Raw genomic sequence first — 25247 nt, forward strand, 5'->3', positions numbered from 1 at the left:
AGAAAACGCAAGAGAAAACAAATTAAATAGGCTTTAGAAAATCTTGGTAAGCAGAGTTCTACTGGTACCTGGTTCACGACCCATTAGGTTGGCTTTAATTCGACCAAGAAGGCTAATTCTGATTGAAAAAAGTTGTGAGCTTTTTTTTTTTTTCCCACTCAATAACTCAGAGACAACTATCCTATAAAAGCTCTTCGTAAGTTAGAGAGACCTATATTACAAAACAGATAAATGCTTTGTGGTCTGCAGTCTGCAATTGAGGATGGCCACCGTTATCTTTCCTACTTCCCGAGAAAAGGAAAGAGCCTCACAGCAGAGTAATAGGTACTAGCAGGTTCTCATTCTACTTTGAAAAAAGTAGTTTTACCTAGAACATGTAACACTCAAGTCTACAAAATAATAATAATAAAAAAAATCCATTAACAGATGTTCTGGGACGGTCTTACTAATAATTATTATGCATAACAGACAAAATAGAAGGCTTTAAAAATACGTAGGATCTACTGTCTCAATAAATGATGACCAAACTGCTCCACTGAACCCACAGAGTTTGATCTATACCAGCAACCTCTAGTAAATGTTTCTTTGAAGTGCTCGCAGCACAGGAAGGTTATTCAGTAGCATACATATTCAGACATGGTTTATAAGATGAAGTTCTTTCAAGCCTTTTGAAAAAAAATTAGTGCAGTACAAAGAACAAAACAACACCAAACCAAAATCAAGAGCAATTACTTACCACGTTCTGGTGAGATTGAGGGTTCTGGGTGGTCTTTATGCTGAGAGACATGACCACAAGCGGAGGAGGAGGAAGAGTATCTTTAACCACATTCACCAAACCAGGCTTCAAGGCCACTGCCTCTATCTTACACCAGCTGACCGACTGATTGGAGGGCTCTAAGGAAAAAACACGAACCACCTTCATTCTTCTGGGAATCCCAGGTAAGACTTCTCTAGCAGTACCATCATAAAGAGCGTGTTCCTTCTATGTTTTGCTTTTGTGGAATGGTCCAAGATCCAGATTAATCCTGCCAAAATTTTGGGGACTCCCAAGGCCCTCACTCACCAGTCAGAAGCCTAGTCACATCAGGGGCTCTTTAACACCAAAAAAAAGCAAGGGAATATTTGTATCTAGGCCAAGATTTTCTGTCTCTCCTTTTAACAGCCGAGATGCCCCAAGTCTACTAAATTCTCAATTCACACATCAGTTACATATCTGAAGATTAGGCAGACACGTTTAGATGTGGATTAATTTCCCTATGGAGTAGGCAACCAAAAAAAAAAAAAAAAAAAAACATAAATGGGTAGATGAAAAAAAGACATGTTAACCACCCATTATCATTTGATTATTTTGGCCTGTCATTCCTTACTTGCTTTAAGAAATAAACAAGTGCTCATTCACAAAAGATGCTGATGAGGTAACTCTGTATAGGCTGTTACAAGGAAGCAGAGGCTACATTTCTGAGGGATTAACCTTTTGAAGACAGCTGTCGGTAGACATGGTTATCTTACTCCCTGCAAAACTATTTGACACCTTTCTGGAAACCGAACACTGACACTCAAACTGCACAGGCAGCTTCATTATGATTACTGATGACACTCTTTGGAGAAGCCATAGGAGACTCATCGAATGGTTGGAGACATGCTTATTCTAAATCTCTAAGGTATGAAGAGGTACAATTTGCCTGTTGCAGCCCAAAATTCTTACTGGTGCCAGCTTTGTATGAGCTAGGTGTTGAAAAGGAAAATTATCCTATCGGTATTCAATACTGTCAATACTATATTTGAAGTGCCTCAAAGATTTTGCCCAGTACGATTAACACATCCCCATGTTCCTGGGAATACACAGCACATGCCCAACGATTATCTCCAACCGAACCAAAGTAAGGCAGCATAACCTCCTGTAAGTAGTGCATGCCACAATCAAGAGGCAAAAAGGATTTCAAATACAAAGGTTCCACACCACAAACTTTCTCTAGTGCAAGAAAAAAAGCCATCTATCAGTGGCTTGCGCTTAAAAAGATGTTTGTTTGTTTTTTCCTGAAAATCTAAATTACTAAGAGAAGAAAAAGGAGTACATTTCTAGGAAAGTAACTTTTAGCTATCTCACTATATTGCTTTATACATTATATAAATTGCTTTAGGGTATGCACCAAAGAGCAGCTTCTATGGACTGCAGTTCCCTCATAATGCCATTCAAAGCTATAATCTAATCTGCACAGTGTGCAACTTCATACAGACGGAGTTCTAAAATACGAAGATAAAGTTACAGTTTGTACTAGGTAATGAAAACTGCACAGTTAAATTACAAAATTAATTTGCAAGATGGGAATTTATCAGTAGAATTTACATTTTTCCTCACAATCTATAGTTATGTGCATTTTTCAACAAGCAAGAATTTCACAAGCAAAGCACCATACGTGGATTTTTTATTTCCAGCCAGCACGGTCCTTTGATCTTCCTACTCATCAAGAGGAGTTCCAGGCTAGAAGTGTTAGTTCCAAATACATGTGAGAATGTTTCTCCTTTCAGATCTTGGGGCAGCCGAGGGTATTCAGCCTAACAAGTAATAAAAAACAGTCAGTCCTTTCCCACCACAGTCATGTTGACACACTACATTCAGACGCCACCTTAACAAAACCAGGGAAGATCTGAAATCACAGTAATTTCCCACAGGCAAAGCCTTAATCTGTAATGTCTTATGGTAATTCACAACATTACACTATTGACCCTACTTAAATAGGTGCATAAGTACCTAAAATCAGGACACTAATATAAAAATGCACCGAAGCAAACCTTCTTCATCCATACTGGATGCAAGAGAAGTATTATCATCAGGCAAGACTACAACAGTGCTCAATGACCATTTTAATAGAGAAACTTAATTAGATAGTTACAGTATTTGTATGACCGATGATTAAAGCTGGATAAAGTGTTTCTGCATAGCTGAAGAAAGATTTAGGACAGATAGCAAATCTCTATGGGATGCTGCTTTAGCACCTCAAACTAGCATAAAAAATGAGTTAAAAAGACATTACCTCAGCAACTGGCCAAAATGGTTCACAACTGCCGAGTCCTACATTTGAAAGCAAGTCAAGTATTTCTGCTAATTAAGAGTAGCTACTGATGTTCTTATGGGATCTTTTTCCCATCTTTGCTGCTCAATTTTACAGCTCTTCAACTGAAGATTTGCTCATCCAGCTGCTGTTTGCAAAAGCCATGTACGCAGAGATACCAGCTATACACGTGGATTCAACAACACATTCAAAGGTAGCAAGCAATTTGAAACATCTGACAGCACTTCAGGCCCTGACCCAGCACAGCTAAAGGGCTGTTTGGCTGGTTACGTGATTTGGTAGCAAGACAAGGCAATATAAGAAATACTTGGAATATACATACACAATAAGCAAATGATAACTGGGGGAGAAGACAGGAGGAATGTAGCAGTTTTTATATGCATTTCTCCCCCTCTCAGGACTTATTTGCACAGATACAGCTAGCACTGACAAATATTAGTCTTCCTGATAAACAACTTTTTTTTTTGTTAAGGACTAGCGAGTAGCCAAATGGTAACAAAAAAAAGCTACAAGCTTAGGCATTAATCTCTGAACTTGGGGAATAGGAAACATCCCCTCCCTTCATCAATAACCTCCCCCCTCCCCTTTTTTTTTTTTAAAGAAAAAAAAAATGATCAACTACCTACACACCTCAACACAGGTACAGCCACTAGCTACTAAGGGTCAAGTCCTATGATTTTTTCTTTAAATAAAAAAAATATTAAGTGGGTAGGAAAGCAGGTTATGTTCTTTTATCAGACAAATTATACTTACCGAATACTTAACTTCTAAGTATTCTGACTTTGCTGGAACATCCGGTATCTCAAAAGCATAATATTTTTCCACTTTCTATATAAAAGAAAGATATAATTACTTTTCCAATAACTCCCAATAGAAAATTAATTCTGTCCAATAAGAAAGGTTGTGAAATAAAGGCCAACCAAAACACAACACTTCAAATATCACAGGTTTGGATCATATATTACCACTTTTGCAACTTCTTTGCATTATAACCATGTAAAGATAGTAAGACTGTTTCAGTTCTGTTGGTCTTCTTAGCATGAACAGTTTCTACAGAATTGATTTACATGCATACTAACCATCACAAATCAAAAAGCATACAGTAAGCCCCTGCTTCATCAGATTGTCTTTGAGGCCAGGATAGGAGACAGGCTGAGGACCTTACTAACTCAAGGCAAACAGCCGCCACTGCTCTTCCCTTGTCCACCAAGCCAGTCATCTCTTTGCAGAAGGCTGCCAGCTTGGTTAAGTCCCATTTCCCCTTTGTAAATCCACACGGAGCACTCCCAAGCACTTTGTTTCTTGCTTTTTTTTCCTTGTGCATGTGTAAATACCTGTCACAACTAGATGTTCTACTGCCTTCTCCCAGGAACTGCACTGAGGCTGGATCAGCAGGGTAATTCCCTGGATAATCCTTCACTGCATGGCTGAGGTTGGAGGGGACCTCTGGAGGTCATCATCTTGTGCACCTTGAGGCTAGCAGTGACACTTCCTTTCTTCAGTCCTCAGGAGCCTCCCCTGATCATCGTGACCCCTCAAAGGTAACCAAGAATGGCCTCACGGTGGAATTGGCCAGCTCCCTCATTCACAGGTGCATCCCATCCCATCCCAGGGACCTGTATCTATCTGTCCAGTCCAAGTGTTCCAAGCCTTTCTTGTTGCCCTTTGCTTTCCTTACCAGATTCATCTCCAGATGGGCTTTGACCTTCCTAATGCACACTTGGATGGTGCCTGCACATTCCTCCTGGGTCACCTGACCCTGCTTCCACCTCTTGCATGCTTCCTTTTCTCCTTTGAATCTATTCAGAAGTTCCTGGTTCATCCATGCAGGACACCTACCACCTTTGCTTGACTTCCTCCTTGTGAGGATGGATCATTCTTGAGCACAGAGAAGGTGGTCCTTGAAAAGTAAATGAGCTCTTCTGAACCCCTATTCTCTCCAAGGACATTTTCTATAGGATTTGTCCCAACAGGTACCCAAGCAGGCCAGCGTCTGCTCTCCAGAACACCAGGATTATAATCCTGATTTTTGATTTTTTCTCCCCCTCTCATGATCCTGAACTTCAACAACTCTTGTACACTGCAGCCAAAGTTGCCCCTGAACTTCACATCCCCATCCCGTTCTTCCTTGCTTGTAGGAACAAGGCCCAGTCCAGTGTCTCCCCTCATGAGGTCCCCAGTCAGCTGTGTTCAGGTGTCATTATTGCATTCCAGAAACCTCCTGCATTGCTTGTGCCCTGCTGCACCACCCCTAGAGCAGACATTGTGGTTGTTAAAACCCTCCATAAGGAACAGGGCTGGCAAAAGTGAGGTTTCTTCCACTCATCCAAAGGCCTCATCTTCTGTTTCCTCCATCAAGCAGCCTGTAGCAGATACCCACCATGATTTCACCCCACTGGCCTGCCCTCTAATCCGGGCCCAGAAACTCAAGCAGGAACTGCCCCCTCACCATCCCAGCCCATGGTTTTTACCACACCCTGTCCCACCACATATCCATAATCCCAATGAGTAAACCTGTAGCTGCACAGTTCTTCCTTCCATGCTCTGTGCTTTAGCATGCAGGCACTTCAGAGAGGGACCCAAGAGCTGTTTACTTTATTACACGCTTTCTCTGACAATATTTTATGATTGACTTGGGTTTTAGTAGAAAGTAGTCTGTTTGTTTATATGTAATGCAGAGATAGTTAAAGCAGTATCAAGCCCTGTGCAACTTCACTGAAAGTCAAGTATCACTTCTGCTTTCTCTGAGAACAATAACAATTTCACAATATGCTCAGTTTGTCAGTTTCTAAGAACAATTACCTCCATTTTCAAAGCAATTACAGTATCCTGTTCAGTGATGCTATGGTACTTGCTGAAATGCTCTGCAACACTTCACAGACCATCTGCACCACCGCTACACATCCATGCTACTTGATTGTGTTACACCATGACTATGCTATAACATTGACACAGAAGCAGAAAGCAGTAAGGTAACTTGGCCCAACAGCATCACTCTGAGGTCAGAACAGTGTAAGAAAGTAGCCTCCAAACGCAGGTCTGAACAGTAGAGCCAAAGCAGCACCCCACATGAGCAGCGAATCCCAGCCATAATGTCACAGATGGGCGTACATTGCTTTTAGCACATACTACTTTTTTCTTTTTTTTTTTAACCTCTCAGGCTTCAAACAAGTTCTTGTTGCAAACGCAAGCTGAACGCAGTGTAAAAATAGCATGCTGCAGTGATTCATCTGCGTTATTCCACAGAGCTCAGCTCAATTACACAAGCCTCTGGTCATAACTGCAGTGAATGAATGCTTTGCTGCAGAGTAATCTGCCCTTCAAGTGGCCCTTCAGAGAGCAGAAATGAGCAGCAGTGATTAGCTGCGAAGTTTCTAAGTGGAGTATAAGGCTGCTTTCAAATTGATTTGTGAAGACTTGCTAACTTGGCAGCAGTGCAACCCACTGAAGCTGCAATTAGCAGCAGGTGCAGGAGGAAGTGATACGGCTTAAGTGTATCTGTTCGCAGTGACAAAGTTTGGTGCCGGCAGGGCCGCCACTGGCGCACGCGCACAGCCCGAGAACAACTTGTCTCGGGGTATTAATAGGGGCTCTCTCCACATCATCACAAAACCAGATATTCTCAACAAAAAGAACTTTGGGCACATTGTAGGTACACGAGTAACCTTTCTAATTCCCAGCTAATGGTGGAAGAACACGAGTTTCTCCATGTGTCACAGTACTATGCCAGAACTGAGACACAACTGCTGTGTATTACCCTGAGCACATCAGTCACGAGTGTCCCACTCACCTGACAAATATTGCCATCAGCCTTTCCAAAAATCTTTCAAAAACACCAACCCTTTCAATACAGTAGTTAACAGGAACAGTGACTGCACATCACAGAACAAGGGGGCTCTTCTAAACATGAACTCTTAACCCCATACAGTCACAACTGTGTGGAGTTCCCTTTTTTGGAGCATTTACCCAGCTGAATGCAACCAGCGTTTCCATCTGGGAGCCCAGCACAGCTATGTGGAAACAGAGATGGAAAGGATGTATAACATGACAGCTCTGGTGGCATGACTGAAAGGAAAAGAAACACGGTGACTCCTTAAGAAAAAGGGATTAATAAGGTATATAACCAGGCAAACTGAGGGCTCTCCGAGTGGAACAAAAGCAAAAGAGGATGAAGTAATGGGACAACAACCCCAGTAATTCCACAGTTACCTTGCAGGCAGCAACAGCACCCCCTGCTGCAGCGACGCAAGCCTGGCCCGGTTTGCTTTGCAGGACCCTGCCACTTGCTCACAGTGAACATTGTGTTCAGCTGGAATAGCTGAGTCTACAATACTTTCCTTGAATAGTCCTCCAAAGGCCCACGGGCAGCCCCACTCTCCCTTACCTTTCCTCTCATCCCCCACACGACTTGCTGTACCCCCGCTAGCTCATTAAACCCTTCCAAGAGGCAGTAACAATCAAGATCAGAAAAAAAAAAAAAAAGCCAGTGAAATAAAGCTAGAGAGAGTCTTCTACGATGTTAAGTGTGTAAAAATTCAGTAAGCTGAAGCATCTGACAAACAGTATTTAAATTCTATTTATTTAGAAACACTTCCGGTGGGTTATTCCAGAGCTTCTCTGCACCCTCAATTATCTTGCCTAATTTATTCACAAATTAAATTTCATAAATATGTTCTTGTGCTAAAACTGTCCTTTAAATAGATCTCTTGCTGCTCATCCCCATTTCATATTTTTAGAGAGCCAAAAGCTCCTCCCATTACTCTCCACTTTACTAGGCCGGAAAAAAAAAATAAAGCTTTTTCTATCTAATAGTAAATCTTTTTCAATCTCCGCTACAACTGGTTTTTCTTTTGTCTCATCCTCCCTACTGCTATCTTCCTTATCTGATGTCACTTGAGTTTGTGCTTTCTCATCAGCACGATCAAGTGTTATAATATTCTAGGTAAGACCTTAACAGTGCCTTCATGCTGCTATTTGCCTCTCCCTGCTAGGGATCACTCCTGTACAACACCCAAGAATTCCAGATGCACTGCAGCCAGCCCCAGACAAGTCAGGTCTTTCATCCCAAGCTCTACATAAAAAAATCAGTAAACATTTGACAAGCTTTGAACTAATTTCGGAAATAACAGTTAGAATACTTTCAGTATGTGGCTTACCTCAATTTCTAAAAGCCATCATTGATAATTAAACAGTATTATTCTGTTACCTCGTCCATACTTTTTTCCTGAGTACAATGGAACAGATAGAAGCTTCCTAAATTATTATTATTTTTTTTTTTTTTAAAGTAGATCTGCATCTTTTCAAAGGCCTTTTCCCCTCTTTTCTTTTCTGGAACACAAGTGTTTGCAACATGTTTTAACAAGGAATTGATTCTCATTCCTGAAAGGGTCTTTGAATAATGAGCTATTACACACTTCTTACCCATTGTTAAATTCCCCCCACCCCTTTCCAATTTTCACACAAAACAAGTAAGTTATGATCAAATATATTTGAAAAGTAACAGTGAAAGAACTGGAAGAGCTAAATTTGGATCAGAAATTCAGGAAAAAAGCTAGAAAAAAAAAATAAATGTTTTACAAAGTTCTAATGAAGCCCTCATTTTCCCTAAATGATGTAAGCAGCACACTAAGCCACATATTGCTAAGATGTCATTTCTTACACAGATTTGCCACTTGAGAAGCACTACTGATGTTTTCACTTCATCAGCCTAAACTGCCCAAAGTACTCCAGCTTTGCATTAGATGACATCCCGAGATTCCTTCCAACCTGAATTACTTGGTTTTATTTTCCCTCACGTATAAATTGTTAAATTCCATTCTTGCTATATTTTTACCTGCCATCCCAACTGCTGATCAACTATCCCGGAATGAATCTTATCAAGTCACAAGTTCACTAGCCTGGGACAAGTTACACTGAATTCCACAACACCAGTAATTACAGTGAAAGCCAGCTTTACCAGGCTAATGATGTTACTTCAAGAAACAGAGAAGCTTCTGAGCACTTCATTTTGAAGAGATCTTTTCTTCCAATTAGCTACCTTTCCGCACACACAAACTCTCCACCTCTGCCCGCTCCCTCTGCACTGTCAAGACAGCTTGCTTGTTTGTCTATGTGTAATATCTTTCTCATACTAACAATCTAATTTGGTCCAAATCTGCAACACTAACAGCAGTAGCAGCTCTTTTCCTGCAGTTATGACATATATTACTGTAAGTGCAAATTTTCCATTACAGCAACATTCTGTATTTCAATGTTCTTTTGAGGATGTGTTGAGCAAAAGGAGCACAGCAATAATCACAGAATTTCTAGGTTGGAAGAGACTGCAGAACTGTTGCACACAACTGTAAGGCCAGACCAGCTTAAGGTTCAAGACCAGACGATAGTCCTCACAAAATGTTAACTCTTGGATAAGCTCACTACAACGATCTCTGCCCCGAAAAGCACACATTATAAAGATAAATCTGCCAATGTGAGAAGATAAAACATGCAAACATATAAGCCTCAACATAACAGTTGTCAAATATAAAGATGATCTAATCCCAGTGTACTGATCTATCTGCTGAACAAAACACTGTCACTTTAAACTCTGACACTAAGATCTGATATTTGCATTTCAGCATAACCTCTCCCACTGGATAGTTTATCAACAGACTTCCCACCTTTCAAACCATAACAGAAAGTGATCAAATAGCGTGCTTATATACAAACCTTGGATTTGAACTTCATAATCTTATATTTTGGTGAAATATTGTCATTGAATTCCTTGAAGACACTCATTATTGTTACTGGAGTCTCTGTCTCTTTCCCAGTAGATAGATCAATTTCCTATAAAGAAGAAAAAGTCACGTTTCACAAATTAAAAAAAAAAAAAAAAAAAAGCCAGCTGACAGAACCAATAAGTTGAATTTTGCTTTGGTATTATGAACCATTTATTTCCTCTCTAAGGGAATACTACAATGCAATCAGCCAGGAAAACCTTCATTTAAAAATATTAATTGAAAACAGAGTGTTGAGAAAACTCTGAAGTTTTCTAATCGTACTCCAAGACATTTTTACTCCGTGAGCAGCAAATCCAAAACATAACAATTTGTCTGCACTTGATAGTTAGGGCTGGGGGAAAGCAGCAACACTCTACTCTGCATCTCACGTGACATACCATGTATACATTGCACACAGCTTTACCTCTGGCATCAGACAACAGACGACGGTTCCCGTAAACACACTACTAGAACTCATAACCTGCCATAATCAGAATGAAAGGTACTTATGTTTGACATGCTTAAAAGATATACTTACTGTTTCACGTGGCAGTAGATAAACAGTTCTCTCAATATTTTTCACCGTCACACAACAGCTGACGTAGGTGTTTGCCGATTCAATCCAAACTTTGCCAAACAAAAATACCACGCCTAGGGAATAACAGCAGAGCAAAGAATTCAATATTCTTAGTGCTGCTTAAAGCAGCTATCACACATTCTTGCACAGAAACACAACCATTTCCTCATTTAGGTCCCTGAACAACAAATCTTTCCAGTGCATCAGCACATTCTGAATCGTTTTAAACATCAGCTTTGTAAATGGTTATATGCATAGTTCTTCATGCCCCTACCTCCATCACTATAGTAACAACACCCTGATATATGAAATTCAAAATGGCATCACACGACCAGTCTCCGAATTCTGATCTGATATTCCATTTCTATCTACATTAGTTTGATAATTCATGAAGAGAGAGAGGGAAGAAGTCACTGAAAGCTGAAGATAATCAGAATGCTTGCGCTGTCAATCACTCCTGAAACATTTCTGTCATCTGCAATTTCTCATTCTTCGGCTAGACCAGAACAATTAATCCTCTTTTCTTACACGTTAGTACTGTGAGATTAAGACTCTATTACTTATAAAATCTACAGAAACACATACAGAAGACAACAACTAGAAGTTGATTGGTTTTAAAAACATTTCAACTGGCTATTTTTAGCAGATAAGAACACTGCAAGATTTATTACGTTGCAAGAAATCCTGCATGTAGTTGTAATGCCAATAGACATGTCAAAAAGACCGTATACAGCAGGACTGATGCAACTGACTGTTTGCTGTGGACCATGTCATTATTGTACACGCACATCTCTGAGCCACTGAGAATCTGGCATTAGCACAAAATGCTGCAAGCTGCTTATCAAGCGATGGTAAACTGTGGCACAACACAGCAGCAGTGTAGCTGACTTTCAAGTAAAATGAACTTCCACGTACAATTTGAAACCTTGACTCCCCTTTGAACTCCATAAATAATTTGGAATTAGATTACACGAGAGACAGGCTCCCTACAGTACACTGCTATTCATGAAATCAGAAATATCAGAGCTGAGACTGTCTCAGAAACAATGTTTCACCTAAGGCAGATTTTGGAACCTACATTTCTCCTTGGTCTGACAATCCATGAAACAAGTCCTTTGTTAAGAGTTGTAAATTATCTTTGCCGTGCAATCTCTCAGATGTAAAGGTACCTTTCTTACTCCATTAGACAGCAGATAAATCAGTGCAGATGCACTAAGATGGATGACAGAGTTAGAGTGACAGGCTAAGAAAAAATCATTTCTTGAGTGCTTGGAATAGATGTGAACAAGACTACTTTTGTCGAGGATAGAGAAGAGAGTGTTGCAGTTTTGAAGATGAGAGCGAGGATACATGCTTCAGCTGCACAAAGTATTTTAGAGATTTTAATACAGAGACAATCTTCAAGATTTAGACAGTTTGAATAAAAGGATCTAGAAAGAGCTGAAATTACAGATCTAAGTGACAGGGAAGATGGAGTCCTTTTCCCCAGCAATCACTGCAAGAGAGGAGAGGGGCTCAGGTGGGTGTGATTCATACAAAAAGACGAAACTATGGCAGAGGCCGCAGACCAGGAGCTGGTTGTTTGAAGAGCTGGCAGTATTAAGAGCACTAAGAAGTTAACCTGCCAGGTGTACATGTAAGCAGGTGAGGTAGAAAGAAGGATACAGAAGCCCAAATACAGGATAAAAAGACACCTGTATTGCAGAGACGAACTTCAATCAACTCTAGCACAATCAAGTAAGTGGTCTTAATTGCCAGGTTCCACAGAATCAATTTAATTTAGAATGGAAGGAACCTTTGGAGGTCACAGCTGGTCCTCAAACACACACCTCCCACCCCAACACACATGCACACTGGAAGCAGGACCGACTTCATAGAGTTTTCAGAGACATTTCACATGTAAAACCAAGAAATTAGAGAAGAGATACTGGACTCCATCCCCTGTAAACTTGTTTGTAGAAAGAAGGAAGAAAAGGGAAAAAAAAAAAGAAAGAAAAGCTTATAAAACAAAGTCTGTGAGAAGACCAAGTTACCAATAAATCAAAAGGCAAGCAAAGTCAAGATACAGGGAAACCATCTTGCTCCAGGGAAAGAAAGGGCTTTTTTTTAATTATTATTTCTTTAAAATATTAATAGGATTACAATTCTCAAGTTCTCTCCCTGAGACAGCAAGGGGAGTTATGAAAAGTAAGCCTCCGACAAATCATTAAGTTTGAAAGAGTCTTATGATTACGCCATGGTATTTACTCTTCAGGCGATGCATTTGAGATCCCAGCAAATGAGGCATAAACAAAGATCATGAACATGTTAAACAAAAAGCTGTACCAAAATTTTCCCTTCTACACTACTAATTGAAAACAGGTGCAGTCTTTATTATTCAATCCTGAAAAAGTCATAATGAGAAAAGAACACTCCTTGCATGCGCGGAACAGAAATCCTTTCATAATTATGTTCCATTCAGCAACCACTGACTTAGAAGACAAAAAAAAAGGAAAAGAACAATAGTGGGGTCTTTAAAAGGAGCAATTTTATATTAGAGCCATTGATTTCATCAAGATATCTATGATTATTACCACTCCTATCACTAAATCACTAAGCTGTTCAACCCAGCACAGTCTCATATTTAAGTTCAGCATCCCAACTTACAAAGAAAGGTGTAACAGAGAAACATATCTGACTCAATGCTTACAGCATCACGGCAAAATGCCTTCAACAAGGTACGACAGAACCTTCTGGTAAGCCTGCATGAAGCACAAATGAGAAATCTTGGATTTTAAAGAAAAGGACAGATGGGAAGTGCTGAGAACAGATGTGAATACAACTTCTCACATGAAGGCTGGAAGACAAAGAGGTGCAGTTTGGAAGGTATGAGAGCCAGAATTCACACTTCAGCTGCACAAAGTAGCTTAGAGATGCTAATACAGAAACAATATTCAAGAATTACTTGGTTTGAATAAAAACATCTAGATAGAGTTTACATCCTTCAGGCCATCTTCTTCCCTCTATAAAAGGTCCTTCCCCTTTATACAAAATCATGCAACTGCTATTGTACAGGTTTTCTTCTTATCCACCGGAATTTTAAGGTAGGTTTCCAGAAAAAAGAAGCAAGCATGCTCAACTGTTGCACCACTACACAAGAAGTTAACAATATCAGCTTATTCCTAGAGCACAAAGATTTTAAGATTGCCAGTGGGTCACCAACATCAAGAAGTGCTAGTAGCTGCCTTTGTACCACCCCAGCGTTATGCTAGACCAAGAGACAACATTCTTTCTTTGCCCACTCAGAGTGCCCTGCACTGAAGACAAGGTGGCAGAGAAACAGAAGAGATCATTACACAAGTTACAGGACCTAGACAGAAATAATCCAGACATAACTTAGGCCAGTGTAAAAAACCCCGTTGCACAAAAAGAATCAGAATTCCTTTAACTGAACTGACCTGGCTGACTGTACTGATCTTCATAAGCATCCAGCCAATAAAATCTCAAGACTTGATCATCATTTTCCCCATTCACAAGTGGAAGGATACTGGGGTCCAGCTGAACGTCTGTCACTACCAAATCAGCTTCATCCTCTTCAACCTTGTCCCAGCATGAGACATCTGGGAGAGAACAACTTCTGCAGAGGAAGAAACAAACAAGAAGTAAAACTATGTCTTTGCTATAACCATCATTGTTTCTACTTTTTTTCCAGTCCAGAGTTCTCACACCTTTGGTCACTCATTCCACTACCAAGAAATACTCCAAGCAGTTGTGTTTCCTCAGATTTCTTCTGAAAAGGAGGATGGAGCAACAAAAAGAGAAATCCACATAGCAACTATGGTTCTCATTACACAACACACAGGGTTTAGAAGTCATTTAGCTTCAATTTCAGCCTCAGCCATTCAAGCCTTTATATAACAAATAAATCCAACGATCTGTAAAAGCTGCTCAGTGGGAACAGCAGATTATTTCAACAAAACTACCTTTTGGGAGTCATTAGATGTTTAGGCCTTGGACTATTTTATATTTTCAAATTATGAAAACATTCAAGATTATTTTTTTCAAACAAAAAAAAAGGAAGAAAAAATATTTTCTTTTATTTCCAAAAACAGCTGATCAAAAGGTTAAACTACTTCTACCTACAATACTTTTAACTACAACTAATGCTATGAAATTCCTTCTGGGTTGCTTAGAATAAGCATCTTTAGGTATTCCTTATTTTTGCTTATTGGCATTAAAGTATGTTCACACCCAAATTAAGTCACCTCAACATACTGAAATAAGTATTATTATGTGCTAAATCCCAGAAACATTAAGTGTTTTTCAATAAAGTAGCTATCAGCATGTTCAACTTGACCATTTTTAAGTTCATGACAAAAAAAACATCACATCAGATTGTCATCATTCTATATCACAGTTATACTATTGGCAAAGACAAATATGAAAATTAACTTAAGGCTTGTACATACTGAAAGGCATCTTGCTAGAAGGAAGAAAATTTAAGAAAATTAAAGAGATCCTTACAAGGCAGATGTCCCTTTCTTCTCAGATTCCAGCTGCTCTGTCTCTTTCTTTTCAACTTCCTTGTCTCTTTTCAAGCTTTCAGCTGTCTCAGGTATAGTTCCCACATGCTCTGCTTCCATAGGTTCATCAAAGTCCTCATCATCAAAATCCACCATCCCCTGATCGTCAGCTGGAAGTGTTGCACATAGAACTAGAGGCTTGAATCATTAAAATGACACACCGTACACTACATCTGCATGCACAGACTGCAAACCATACACATGAACATAACACTAAATGTTAATATAGGAGCAAAAGACCACATTTAAGCTAGCTAAACATGTAACTAGTGTAAACTAGGAAGTGTTACGCTAACATGCCATATTTAAAGAACATCCAGAGCTGAGATTTGGTTTTTCAATACCTTCAATAGCTTTTTCTTCTAGTGTCTCCACTACTCCATTTTCTGTATTTTTTGGCACATACTTGGTATCTCCATTCTCTTCAGAGGCTATGACAGATTTTGCTGTGTAATTGGGATGTTCAGGATGAAATGAAGCTGGAGGAAGAGCTTCTTTTCTGACATGAGCGGGAGCTTTCTTTGATATAGGGGTGATTACCTGAAAAACATTTTAGACGCGAGTTTAAATTTTTTCTTTTACAAGCACAAAAGGAAAGAAAAAAATATAGTACTTGCTATTTGCAAAACTAGTAACCAGGGCTAGAGGGAAAGCTTCATGTATTCTGCAGCATGACAACTAGAACTCCTCAAAATGAGTTCCTTCTACAGTTCTTTAAAAAGCAGTTTACAACAGGCCGTGGATGACATTTACTCAAGTGTATAGTTATTTTCATTATTTTCCCATGTAGCATGACCCCATTCCTAAATTAAAATCTCTATCTGTGCCAGCTAAGTATGTGACAATATATGTCATGCAGGGACAGAGCCTGGAAAAATGGTGAAAGACCTATACAGCCACTTAAACTCATTACTGTTGTGCACAGGTATAAGCTGTCTACAGGAATGCATGGGACTGGAGAGCAGAGTGCTTCTCCACTGGATATTTTAATCCTACAGACATGACAGATACAGACAAATATACCATGTTTCAACATGCTCCACAAGCCTGAACTCCAAGATGTTACACAAATAACGCGTGTTTCTGACAGTAGCTGCAGCAGCAGCCACAGAAACTCTTGTCACAGAAGATGTCTATGAAATGGTCTCCACCATGACCAACAACAGATGTCTGCATCTATGGGCCCTTAGTCTGCAACAAGCCCCCAAACCTTAACTTCAGGGAAAGCCGTTATCTACAGAATTGCACAGAATCATTTACGGTTGCTGAACAAAATCAGTTCAGCTACTCCTACTGCAGTCAACAAAATTCAGCCCATCCTTTACCTTAAACAGAAGCAAACATGATCTAATACACCCTCAGTAAAAAAATTTTGCTAGCTCAGCCAAATGAATTTATTCATACTAATACTTTTGCTCTTGCCTTCTGTAGTTGCCATCACGTTCTTTCATGCTCATCTATTTTCTAAGGCCGTACACTTCATCTGTTTCATTGCCTGAATCTCCAAACTCCTAGGACCACAGAAGCCATCACCAGAACTGCCTATCTGGGAATTTTTTTTTCCTCAGTATAAAAGTAACTTCTGCTTTGCACCATAAAGACACAGATCCTCTCTCATTCTATCTCCTACTTTTTTAATTATACCTTAGCTCCAACACCTGTTGAAGTAAGTGCCACTGGTGGCTGTTTTCAGCGTCAAGAGTTGATTTCAGTATCACAAAAGGTTTCGCTCTGTTATTTTAATGGTAAGTCAGATTTATCTACTTTACTCCACTTGCTCTCTACAGACTCTTAGCAAGTATATCATTGTATCTCCAGCTATAAAGTCCTCCCCATTTACCAGAACTCATCAAAACAGTAGGCTTCCACCCACAGCAACCTGTCACTCCTTTCACTCAGTCTTCCACTAAAGTCAACTTATATCCACAGCTTCAGTTTTCCATTTGCTTTCCAATTCTGCAGAAGAGAAGTCTCTTACCCTCTTCCACAACACAGATACACTTTTTTCTGCTTATTTAATTTCCCATCATCTATGCTTTGCCACAAAGTTCTTTTCTACTCTTAGGGAAAAAAGGAAAAAGCAGAAGCTCACCTTCATGTGAGGTACCTAATATTACAGAAACAACTTAATCTGTCAAATGTAAAAGTTACATACTATTACTACGCTAAATATATATATATAAGTAATACTCTGTTTATGTATTAACATGGATGGGGAGAAAGAAAAAAAAAACATCAAGTTACACTTTAACGTGACTAAAGAAGCTAACGAGAAAAGTTATTCCTAAAAGCAGAAATAGAGGACAACAGTATTCAAACCAACCAAAACAGATTAATGGCTATCAATGAGAACTTGAATTTATTTATTTATTTATTTATTTTATTTATTTTACTTCACCTTAGGAGTTTGGGACTGTACAGAGAAAGGATTCAGTGGCGTTCCAGCAGATCTTTTTCTTTTCAGCATTATAATTGGTGGTGGACTTGGTTGAACAGTCTGAATATTGAACAAAAAGAGACAGTGACATAACAGAGAAGGGTTGTTTAGCGTTTTCTTCTGCCTTGGTTAGTAACATTTTCCATCAAAGAGAAAGAAGTCCACCAATATTTGAAAGAAGTTCACCAAACAAAGAAACCTCCAGATTCACAACTCAGCCATGTTAAAAGGAAAACTTATCTGAGCAATCAGCCTACCAGGAAAGAAACTAGATTTTCTCGGAAAAGTTTGAGAGAAAAACTGTCATCAGTGAGTGAAACTGTTTTCAAACTGTGCTCACTTCTGTGGCTAATCATGCCTTTAAGGCACAAGTATCAGAATAATTGGTGGGATGTTCTGCATGTCTGCTAAAATAGCAGTACTGAGCATACATGCCTTAAGAAAGGCAGAAGTGCTCTTTCAACACTGTCATACTAGAGGAAGAAACATTTCAACTTATTTATATGTACAGATATTTTGCATTCATCCATATCAAGGCATAACAGAAGAAAGGTTAGAAAACAAACAACAAAGCCAAAAAACAATAGCTAAGTATTATTTAAATAGAAGCCATAGTGTAATTATTAGCATTATTTCCCCTGCTTAACACTCCACAAAATTTGACAGCAGTAAGATGCATTTGCTTAATGATTTGAGGGTTTTGATAGCCTACGCTATTATAATTCTCAATCAGGTATCTTAGGGAGGGGTAAAAATGTGAAAAAGACCACAATACCAAGAGAACAACTTTACCCTGGAATATTTATATTGCTCTCTAACATACATATTAAGCTTATTATGATGGAATGTATTTTAATTTAGTATCTCCCTACAGCACTTTTACATGGGAGCAATCCTTCCAGTTTTGAGAAATCCTGCTAAGGGGCATTAACCCCCTGAAAACTCAGTGATGAGCAGGAATGGCCTCATTTGAGACGGTCCAATCTGGGCTGCCGCGGCAGCTATCTGGCACTCCTAGCTCAGGGGAAGTATTCATCTGATTCCCTGGAGCAAACCATAGAAAGCAGGAGGCAGGCAGAAGTTGAGACATCTGCTTGATCTTGTTATCTGCTTGACCTGTTCTCCCTCGTCTCCTCTGGTGAACCCAAACATGCCAGACAGAAATACCCTACAGTACGCTGGCTGGAGCGTGGTGATGCGCACATACGGTACACATCATCCAGGCGCACCAAGTCCTGCTCCACTCCACACTGACTAAAGCATGGAAGGCTGCATTCGCACAGGCCCTGGGTCACATTATAAACCGTCTCTGAGCAGGGGGGACTAGTTTGGGCTTATCAAACCAGTAAAGTCACACAACTTCTGTGAGGTGGAGACAACAGACAGGTAGACTGCATACACACGCAGAATACACCAAGCAGATGTGCTAGGGCAGAAGTCAACCTCAAGTGATTTGATTTTAGGAAGAACTTTCTTTTCTTTACGTGTTCCACAGCAAGACAAATAAATGGATTAAGCTGTCTCAAGCAGATTTATACACTTACTTCAGCATTCAGATCCTGAAGAATATCCCCTAGTAAATCATCCTTTGAGAGGTCCACAGTTTTCTGCAAGATAAGATAGCCAAACATCTTTCTTTAAGAACATCAAACAGCCCAACTATAGTTGCAAACACAATCAGGAGACCAGCAGCAAATGGCTAAAGTGTTTCTACAAAACACATGCATATTTTCAGGAACGCTCCATAAACAAGAGCTCCTGCTAGGAACTAGACAAAAGAAACTGAAAGAAACCCTTGCTTTACTCCACCCCAACAAAAAGTGGGAACAAGTTTACAAAAATCCTTACACTTCAAAATGCAGTAACTTACATCTGTGTTTTTCTTCCCAGCACTGGCAATAAACATAGACTTAATTGTGTTTGGCTTTGACACCACAGACTTCTTCAAGTTCTTTTTATCAACTGCAGATGCTTTGCCACCTTTTCCTACAGGGAAAAAAAAAAGCTAAAGTTTGTGATTTCTTCATCAAAAAGTCAAATTTTTGAGGCATCAGTTATTAGCAGGAATAGACAGCTGAGGTAACCCACTTCTTCCACCTTTAAGCTGCCAGCTGAAACGAAGCCTAATCTTTTGTTTGCTGCCAGGTTTCTAATGAATATCATGCATCAAAAAAAAATAAAAAATACCCAAAGCCCTATCAACATCATATCTTGCCTAGTCACCTCAGGGATGATCTTTGCACCCACACAAGTCCATACCCCAGAAAAAGGACCAAGATACTTTTCACAGAAGCACCTGCAGAGAAGAAACAAGTGTCCAGGAGTTAAGCACTAGGCCTGGATTCTCAAAATCAGGCAATAAAAGTTGGCAAAATAATTTGATTCCAGATCCATAAGAGTATGTAAGGTTTGGCAAGAGAGACTTTGCATCCTTTACACACTGGCTTTGGAAGACAAGGACATTGCCCAGGTGCATTTGTTGTGAATACATATCCCACAGAAGACTAAGCCAAATTACCCTGGTAGCCCTAAAGTAGTTGGTGACTCTCAGTTTGTGGACCACTATTATCCTCTGCATCACAAAGACTAAAAAAAATCCAGTCACAGCCACTGAGCTGCACAGCTTCAAGTAACGTGCCATGTGGCCCTATTCACCACATACTGATACCAAGAAGTTGCCCGTTTCAGGTACCTTTCAAAAGCAACCAGAAGAGTTTCTACAGCTGTTATGTTCAACCTACCTTTCTTACTGGAACCAAGAGCATCATCATCTAGATCTTCATCAAAGATTTCCCTTCCGTCTTCTATGTAACCTATACCATCTGAACAAAACCAAATTGGTATAAATTTACATTTCAAATTCCATCTCATGATATTTCGAGGTATCTGCATAATCCAACATTTCACATACTTAAATGCTTTTAACACAGAGCAAGTGTTACAAATGCAAGTGCTAAAATCTACTGCACTCTCAGCCGCACCTTCCATTAGACTAAATATAATAATACAAGTTTAATTAGAAATTCTCAATTAAAGCACTTTTTAAAGGTACATCACTGGTAACTGGAAATAAAATTTCAAAAACAGTTATTAATGGGAAAATACTTTCACTACCATCCTAATACACTACCATGAGAACAATGGAAGAGACTCATTTCCATATAAAAGCTCATCTTTTTTGTCTACTAAAATGACTCTAGGAACATGCTGAAATATGACTTACATCAACAACTGAACATTAAGAAACCCAGCTGAGTTACAATACTATAATCAAAATAACTCTCTAAACGACTCTTAACTTACCATCATCAACAATCCAGTCATCATCCTGCCGTTCTCTTACCATCTTGGAGTATTCATCCTCATCTATTTCATCGTACACACCGGTGAACTCCTCAACCTTCAGTTAAAGTACACTGATGATTAACAGCTCCCATTCCACCAATTATTCATATAGGTCATCAACAAGAACACAAAAGTTCCCAAGAATTGTACATCTTCCTAGACCATTATTCACAACTAGTAACTACAGCTATTTGTTTAGTTTAAGTTGGTTTTGGTTTTTTTCTTTGGCAGTGACAAAAGGTTATTTTTTAATCTTTAAAATTATTACAGTACACTGAATCTATTGAAACACCAGCAGAGATTTCATTTGAACCTGAGATGCCTTATTACTCATTTCACGCAACAAAAAAAGCCACCACAGTTCTGAACTCTACTCTTAAGCATTCAGACAAGCTCAACAAAAAGGTGATTTGATATGCTAAAGAATAATGCTGAAGATGCTCTTCTGTGCCTGAGTGAATTTGCATCTTAAGGATATAGGCATTTCAGGCTTCTTTAGACTTATGCACCTCAATGGGGAGGTCACTTCCTGCTGGCATTGCAATTAATTGGCCAGTAACAATGTCATGCTGCCAGATTTCAGCTGTATCAGTGAAATACTTGACTACTGCTTCCTTGGTAGAAACAATTGTCAATATTAACGGATTTCAGTCATGTAAAGCATTGAAATTAATTAGCTTAAGGTTATATGAAGTTTTAAAAAAAAGTAAAGTTAGTCCTATCGTAACATTAACTAAAGCAATTAAGTTGTAGAGGCTGGTCCTTCCCTGTGGTATAGTTACCAAGCAAATGCTGTATATGTTTGACCTGCGATTATTACAATTGTTTTAGCTTTGAAAACAGAAATAAACAAGTAGGTGATGTCAGAACACAGCAAGACAACTACATTCTAAAATATGCAGGTTTTTTACATTAAAAAAAAAAGGAAATTTGAGCTGAAAGGCAGTTTTTGTTTCCCATATTTGTTGATATGTATGAAGGGTAGTCAAGCCTCTCAGCCCACACTCCCTTTTTATTTAGGAGGAAAGACAGGGGACGTTTACCTCATATTTTAATTTTTCACCGGCTTTGGCTTTTTTCAGGCGTTCCAGCGCTTCTTGCTGGCCCCTCCTCGACTTCTTCTCGCGCCGGGAACGTGATGCAGCACCACTTCCACCCTCGGGCATGGCTGAAAGCGGCCAGACAGCCGGGAAACAACGTTTAGTGAGGCGAGGCGCCGCGCTTACCTCGGCTGCTTCGCGCAGGGCGCCGTGCTAGCGGCCGGCCGGAGCCCTGCTGCACACCCAGGCACCCGCGGCGTGGCGCACCCCTGCCCGCCGCCACAGGGACACCGCGGGGCCGCCCTCGCTCGGCGGGGACACCCCAAAAGCCCCCCCGGGCCCCCGAGGCGGCTCCCAACCCCCCCCCCCCCCTCAGGCCCCATAGGGCTCCCGGCTCCCCCCGCCGCGTCCCCACGGCCCCCCCGGGCCCAGCCGGCCGGTGCCGGCGCCTCAGGGCCCCTCACACACCGCCGCCCCCTCCCCCCCCGTCCCCTCCCCGCCTCACCGCCCGCTCGCCCCGCGCCGCTCTCGGCCATGGCGCCCGCGCGCGCACGGCCGGCGCCAACGGCTCCCGAAAGTGGCGCGAGCCGCCCGCCCCGCCAGCCGCCGCCGGGCCGACAGCCAACCAGCGGCCGCGGCCGCCCCGCTCCCTTCCTCTTCCCTCACCCCGCCCCCTCCTTTTTTATTTATTTATTTTGTATTTTATTTATTTATTTTTAAGCTTTTTTTTTTTTTTTCACCCGCCCCAGCGCGCTGAGGGGCGTCCCCCCCCCCCCTCGTCTGAAGCCCTCAGGCAGCCGCCCAGTGAGGGGTGAGGGCTGTGTGAGGAAGGGTGCGCCTCAGCGCCACAACCAGCGGCATTTAACTGGGGCATTAAATCCAACTGCTGAAATAAAAGGCTAATTAGATTCACCTGTGTCCCTATTTAAAAAATAAATAAATAAATAAATCAGGGAAAGGGAAAGCAGTGGGTTTTGTTCTGTCTTGCCACAGCTTTACCTTGAATAGTTTCAGTCACCGTCGGTCAGCTGCTGCCCTGAGAAGTTTCCACCTTCATCTGAACTTACCTGAGAAACTTACCTGAGGAGCATTTGCTGCTCCTGAAAACACATGGGCATTGACTCTGGAGGGATGATGCCCGACTTCTTGCAGAGGCAGGTAGCACTGACCCGTCAGAGCCATCCAAAATGAAATAAGACTCTCCACACAGCTGGAAGGCTGTCACCAGAGCCTTACCTAGTACTACTTGGCCTGAACATACCAACTACCTCATTTTCAAATATCTAGGGAACAGAATTTACATGGTTCTGAAACTGAACATTATTGTCCATCTCCACAAGAACTCCTTTGCATTGGTCAGAGGAAAGTTTAACAAACCTACAAGACATTGACACTTCTGACTGACTTACCCAGCTCTTGCTACAGCACTGTACACCTCACAGCTGCACCTTGCCCCAAATGCAATGAGAAACCCACCTCAGGCACACACAGCAGCTCCCTGGCACCACAAGAGAGAGCCCTGCTCCCCCAGCCACCCCAATAGCCAGCATGCCCCTTCCCAGGCACACAGAGGGAGAGACCACCCCTCTTGGCAATCAATAGCAGGCTGCAGGTAGCACACCCGTGTCCTTGGAAGCACTGACAGCTGTAAGAAGAGTGCCTGCCTGATCTGCAGATGTCATTTCATTTGGTCCAGTGCATCCATGCCTTTTTCCCCCCTTTTTTAAAAAATACAAAATAAGACCACATGACTGAGCATGATGTGGAGTTCAAACCCAAGGTAGTCAATTTCTGAAGCTACAATAGGCATTTGTAAAATAACAATGCCAGAAAGTTGTTCATTTTGAATAAAAATAAAGCAATACTGCATTTCATATATATCTAGCTGATGTTCTTTCTCTGACTTAGTAATGTTCAGTTGACTGGATCTTAATACTTCTGATTAAAATAAAACAATGCCTTTTGTCAGCTGTCAAACACAGAGTGCAATGTTAGTCATTCAGGTGATGCTATGGTTTGAGCCGGTACACAGTGATACAGTTAATTGATCAAACTGGAGTTGTTGCCATAGCTCCACTGTGGGACAGCACAGATCACACAAAAGCCTTTTTCATGAATGCTAGTTGAATCCTGACATTCATCTCAGGCCATAACAAGAAGGTATCTGTTTCCCAGAGCATAGCACAACAAGCATTTAAGTGCTGCAGGGAAAAAAAAAAAAGGGGGGGGGGGGGGGGGGGAGACCATGACATTTTCTTTTGGAAAAGCAAAATAACCCAGCAACATTTGGGACTTCCTCTGCTAAACAGCTTTATCACAGATTACTCCAAGCTGGTCTTTAGCCTCCCTTGGGACAGTCGTATAAGAACAACTTGTCACGACCGTTTCCCAATTGTCTTTTAATTAAAAGAAGTGGAAATTTCACTGTGCAGCTTCAAGCCACTCAAAAGAAAGTGTGATAGCTACAGAAAAAAGCACGAGAGAAGCACAGTAACGAAGATGGTAGGCAGCCAAAAGCGCAGTGCAGAAGAGGAAGCTCAGGAAACCTGCACTTCCAGATTTCAACGAAAGGTGACAAAGATGTATTTTCCATGTTGTTTTCTTACAGCTATAATTTAAGTACATATATATACAAATATACGTAAGTTCTGAATCAAAAAAATGTTAGTTATGAATAGAAAATGCTGTAAACCCACTGCATGAGCTCCAAGTTAATATATACTAGAGTATATACTAACACTTAAAAGTATAATTGGAGTATAGTATCAAACCTTTGTTAAAAGAACAAATTACTGTATTGAGGATTACTGTGTTCTCCATTTTGATATACAGGGCATGCTTGATATGTCTCAAAGACAGTAGGACAAAATGTTAAAATTCTCAGATTCCAACATTATGTTTTAAGCTTTTGCTTTGTAATTTTTTTGATGATGGAAAAAACGTTGATGTTACGAGTGGTTGTATAAAACACAGAATGCAAATAGACCTTGAAGTATAGCAGAGATGGCAAATTCAGCTTCACTAACTTAAAATGCCTGCACATTCTTACATCCTTGTTGAGGGCAGAGTAACTTTGTGGAGAATTGTGTCCGTATGCATGCGACTGCACAGGACATGGGTATGTATGTTTTATGTGTACATTACCCACCAGCACCAAGTATTTCATTCTCCTACTTATATTGATCTGAATTAATTCATGTTATCACTCATTAGGTGTAAATGCTTTAAGTTAATCATGATTCATTTCTCCGACTACACCATTTCAGCAGCTAGGTACTGTGCTATCCATGTGACATGTTAACAACCCATACTGGCTGCATAGGGTACTAAATTAATAAAGGAGTACAGGTAAAATAAATTAAAAGCCAAAACTCTCAAATTATTACTTACCAAGAGTTGCTCATTTTCAATACCTGTGAAAAGCTTTTCACTAATAGAAAATGAGGAAACAGAT

The 25247-nt window shown here is 40.5% G+C and overlaps 1 protein-coding gene across 3 annotated transcripts in view; it reads right to left on the bottom strand.

Moving 5' to 3' along the window:
- The window catches only part of POLA1 (DNA polymerase alpha 1, catalytic subunit), a 198880-nt gene extending 176433 nt beyond the window's left edge, over window positions 1-22447 (bottom strand). For all 3 annotated transcript variants that reach the window (XM_068687005.1, XM_068687014.1, XM_068687025.1), the window contains exons 1-15: window positions 22299-22447; window positions 21797-21921; window positions 20712-20808; window positions 20150-20230; window positions 19279-19394; window positions 18953-19015; window positions 17370-17468; window positions 15316-15511; window positions 14913-15081; window positions 13847-14025; window positions 10371-10483; window positions 9783-9899; window positions 3828-3902; window positions 2418-2556; window positions 737-894 (exon numbers count right to left, since the gene is read on the bottom strand). In XM_068687005.1, coding sequence (XP_068543106.1) covers window positions 737-894; window positions 2418-2556; window positions 3828-3902; window positions 9783-9899; window positions 10371-10483; window positions 13847-14025; window positions 14913-15081; window positions 15316-15511; window positions 17370-17468; window positions 18953-19015; window positions 19279-19394; window positions 20150-20230; window positions 20712-20808; window positions 21797-21921; window positions 22299-22329 — 1758 coding nt within the window. In that variant the 5' untranslated portion in view covers window positions 22330-22447. The remainder of the gene's footprint in view (window positions 1-736; window positions 895-2417; window positions 2557-3827; window positions 3903-9782; window positions 9900-10370; window positions 10484-13846; window positions 14026-14912; window positions 15082-15315; window positions 15512-17369; window positions 17469-18952; window positions 19016-19278; window positions 19395-20149; window positions 20231-20711; window positions 20809-21796; window positions 21922-22298) is intronic.
- Between the last annotated feature and the right edge of the window lie 2800 nt (window positions 22448-25247).

The sequence above is a fragment of the Anas acuta genome, chromosome 1, assembly GCF_963932015.1.
Source record: "Anas acuta chromosome 1, bAnaAcu1.1, whole genome shotgun sequence".
NCBI lineage: Eukaryota > Metazoa > Chordata > Aves > Anseriformes > Anatidae > Anas > Anas acuta.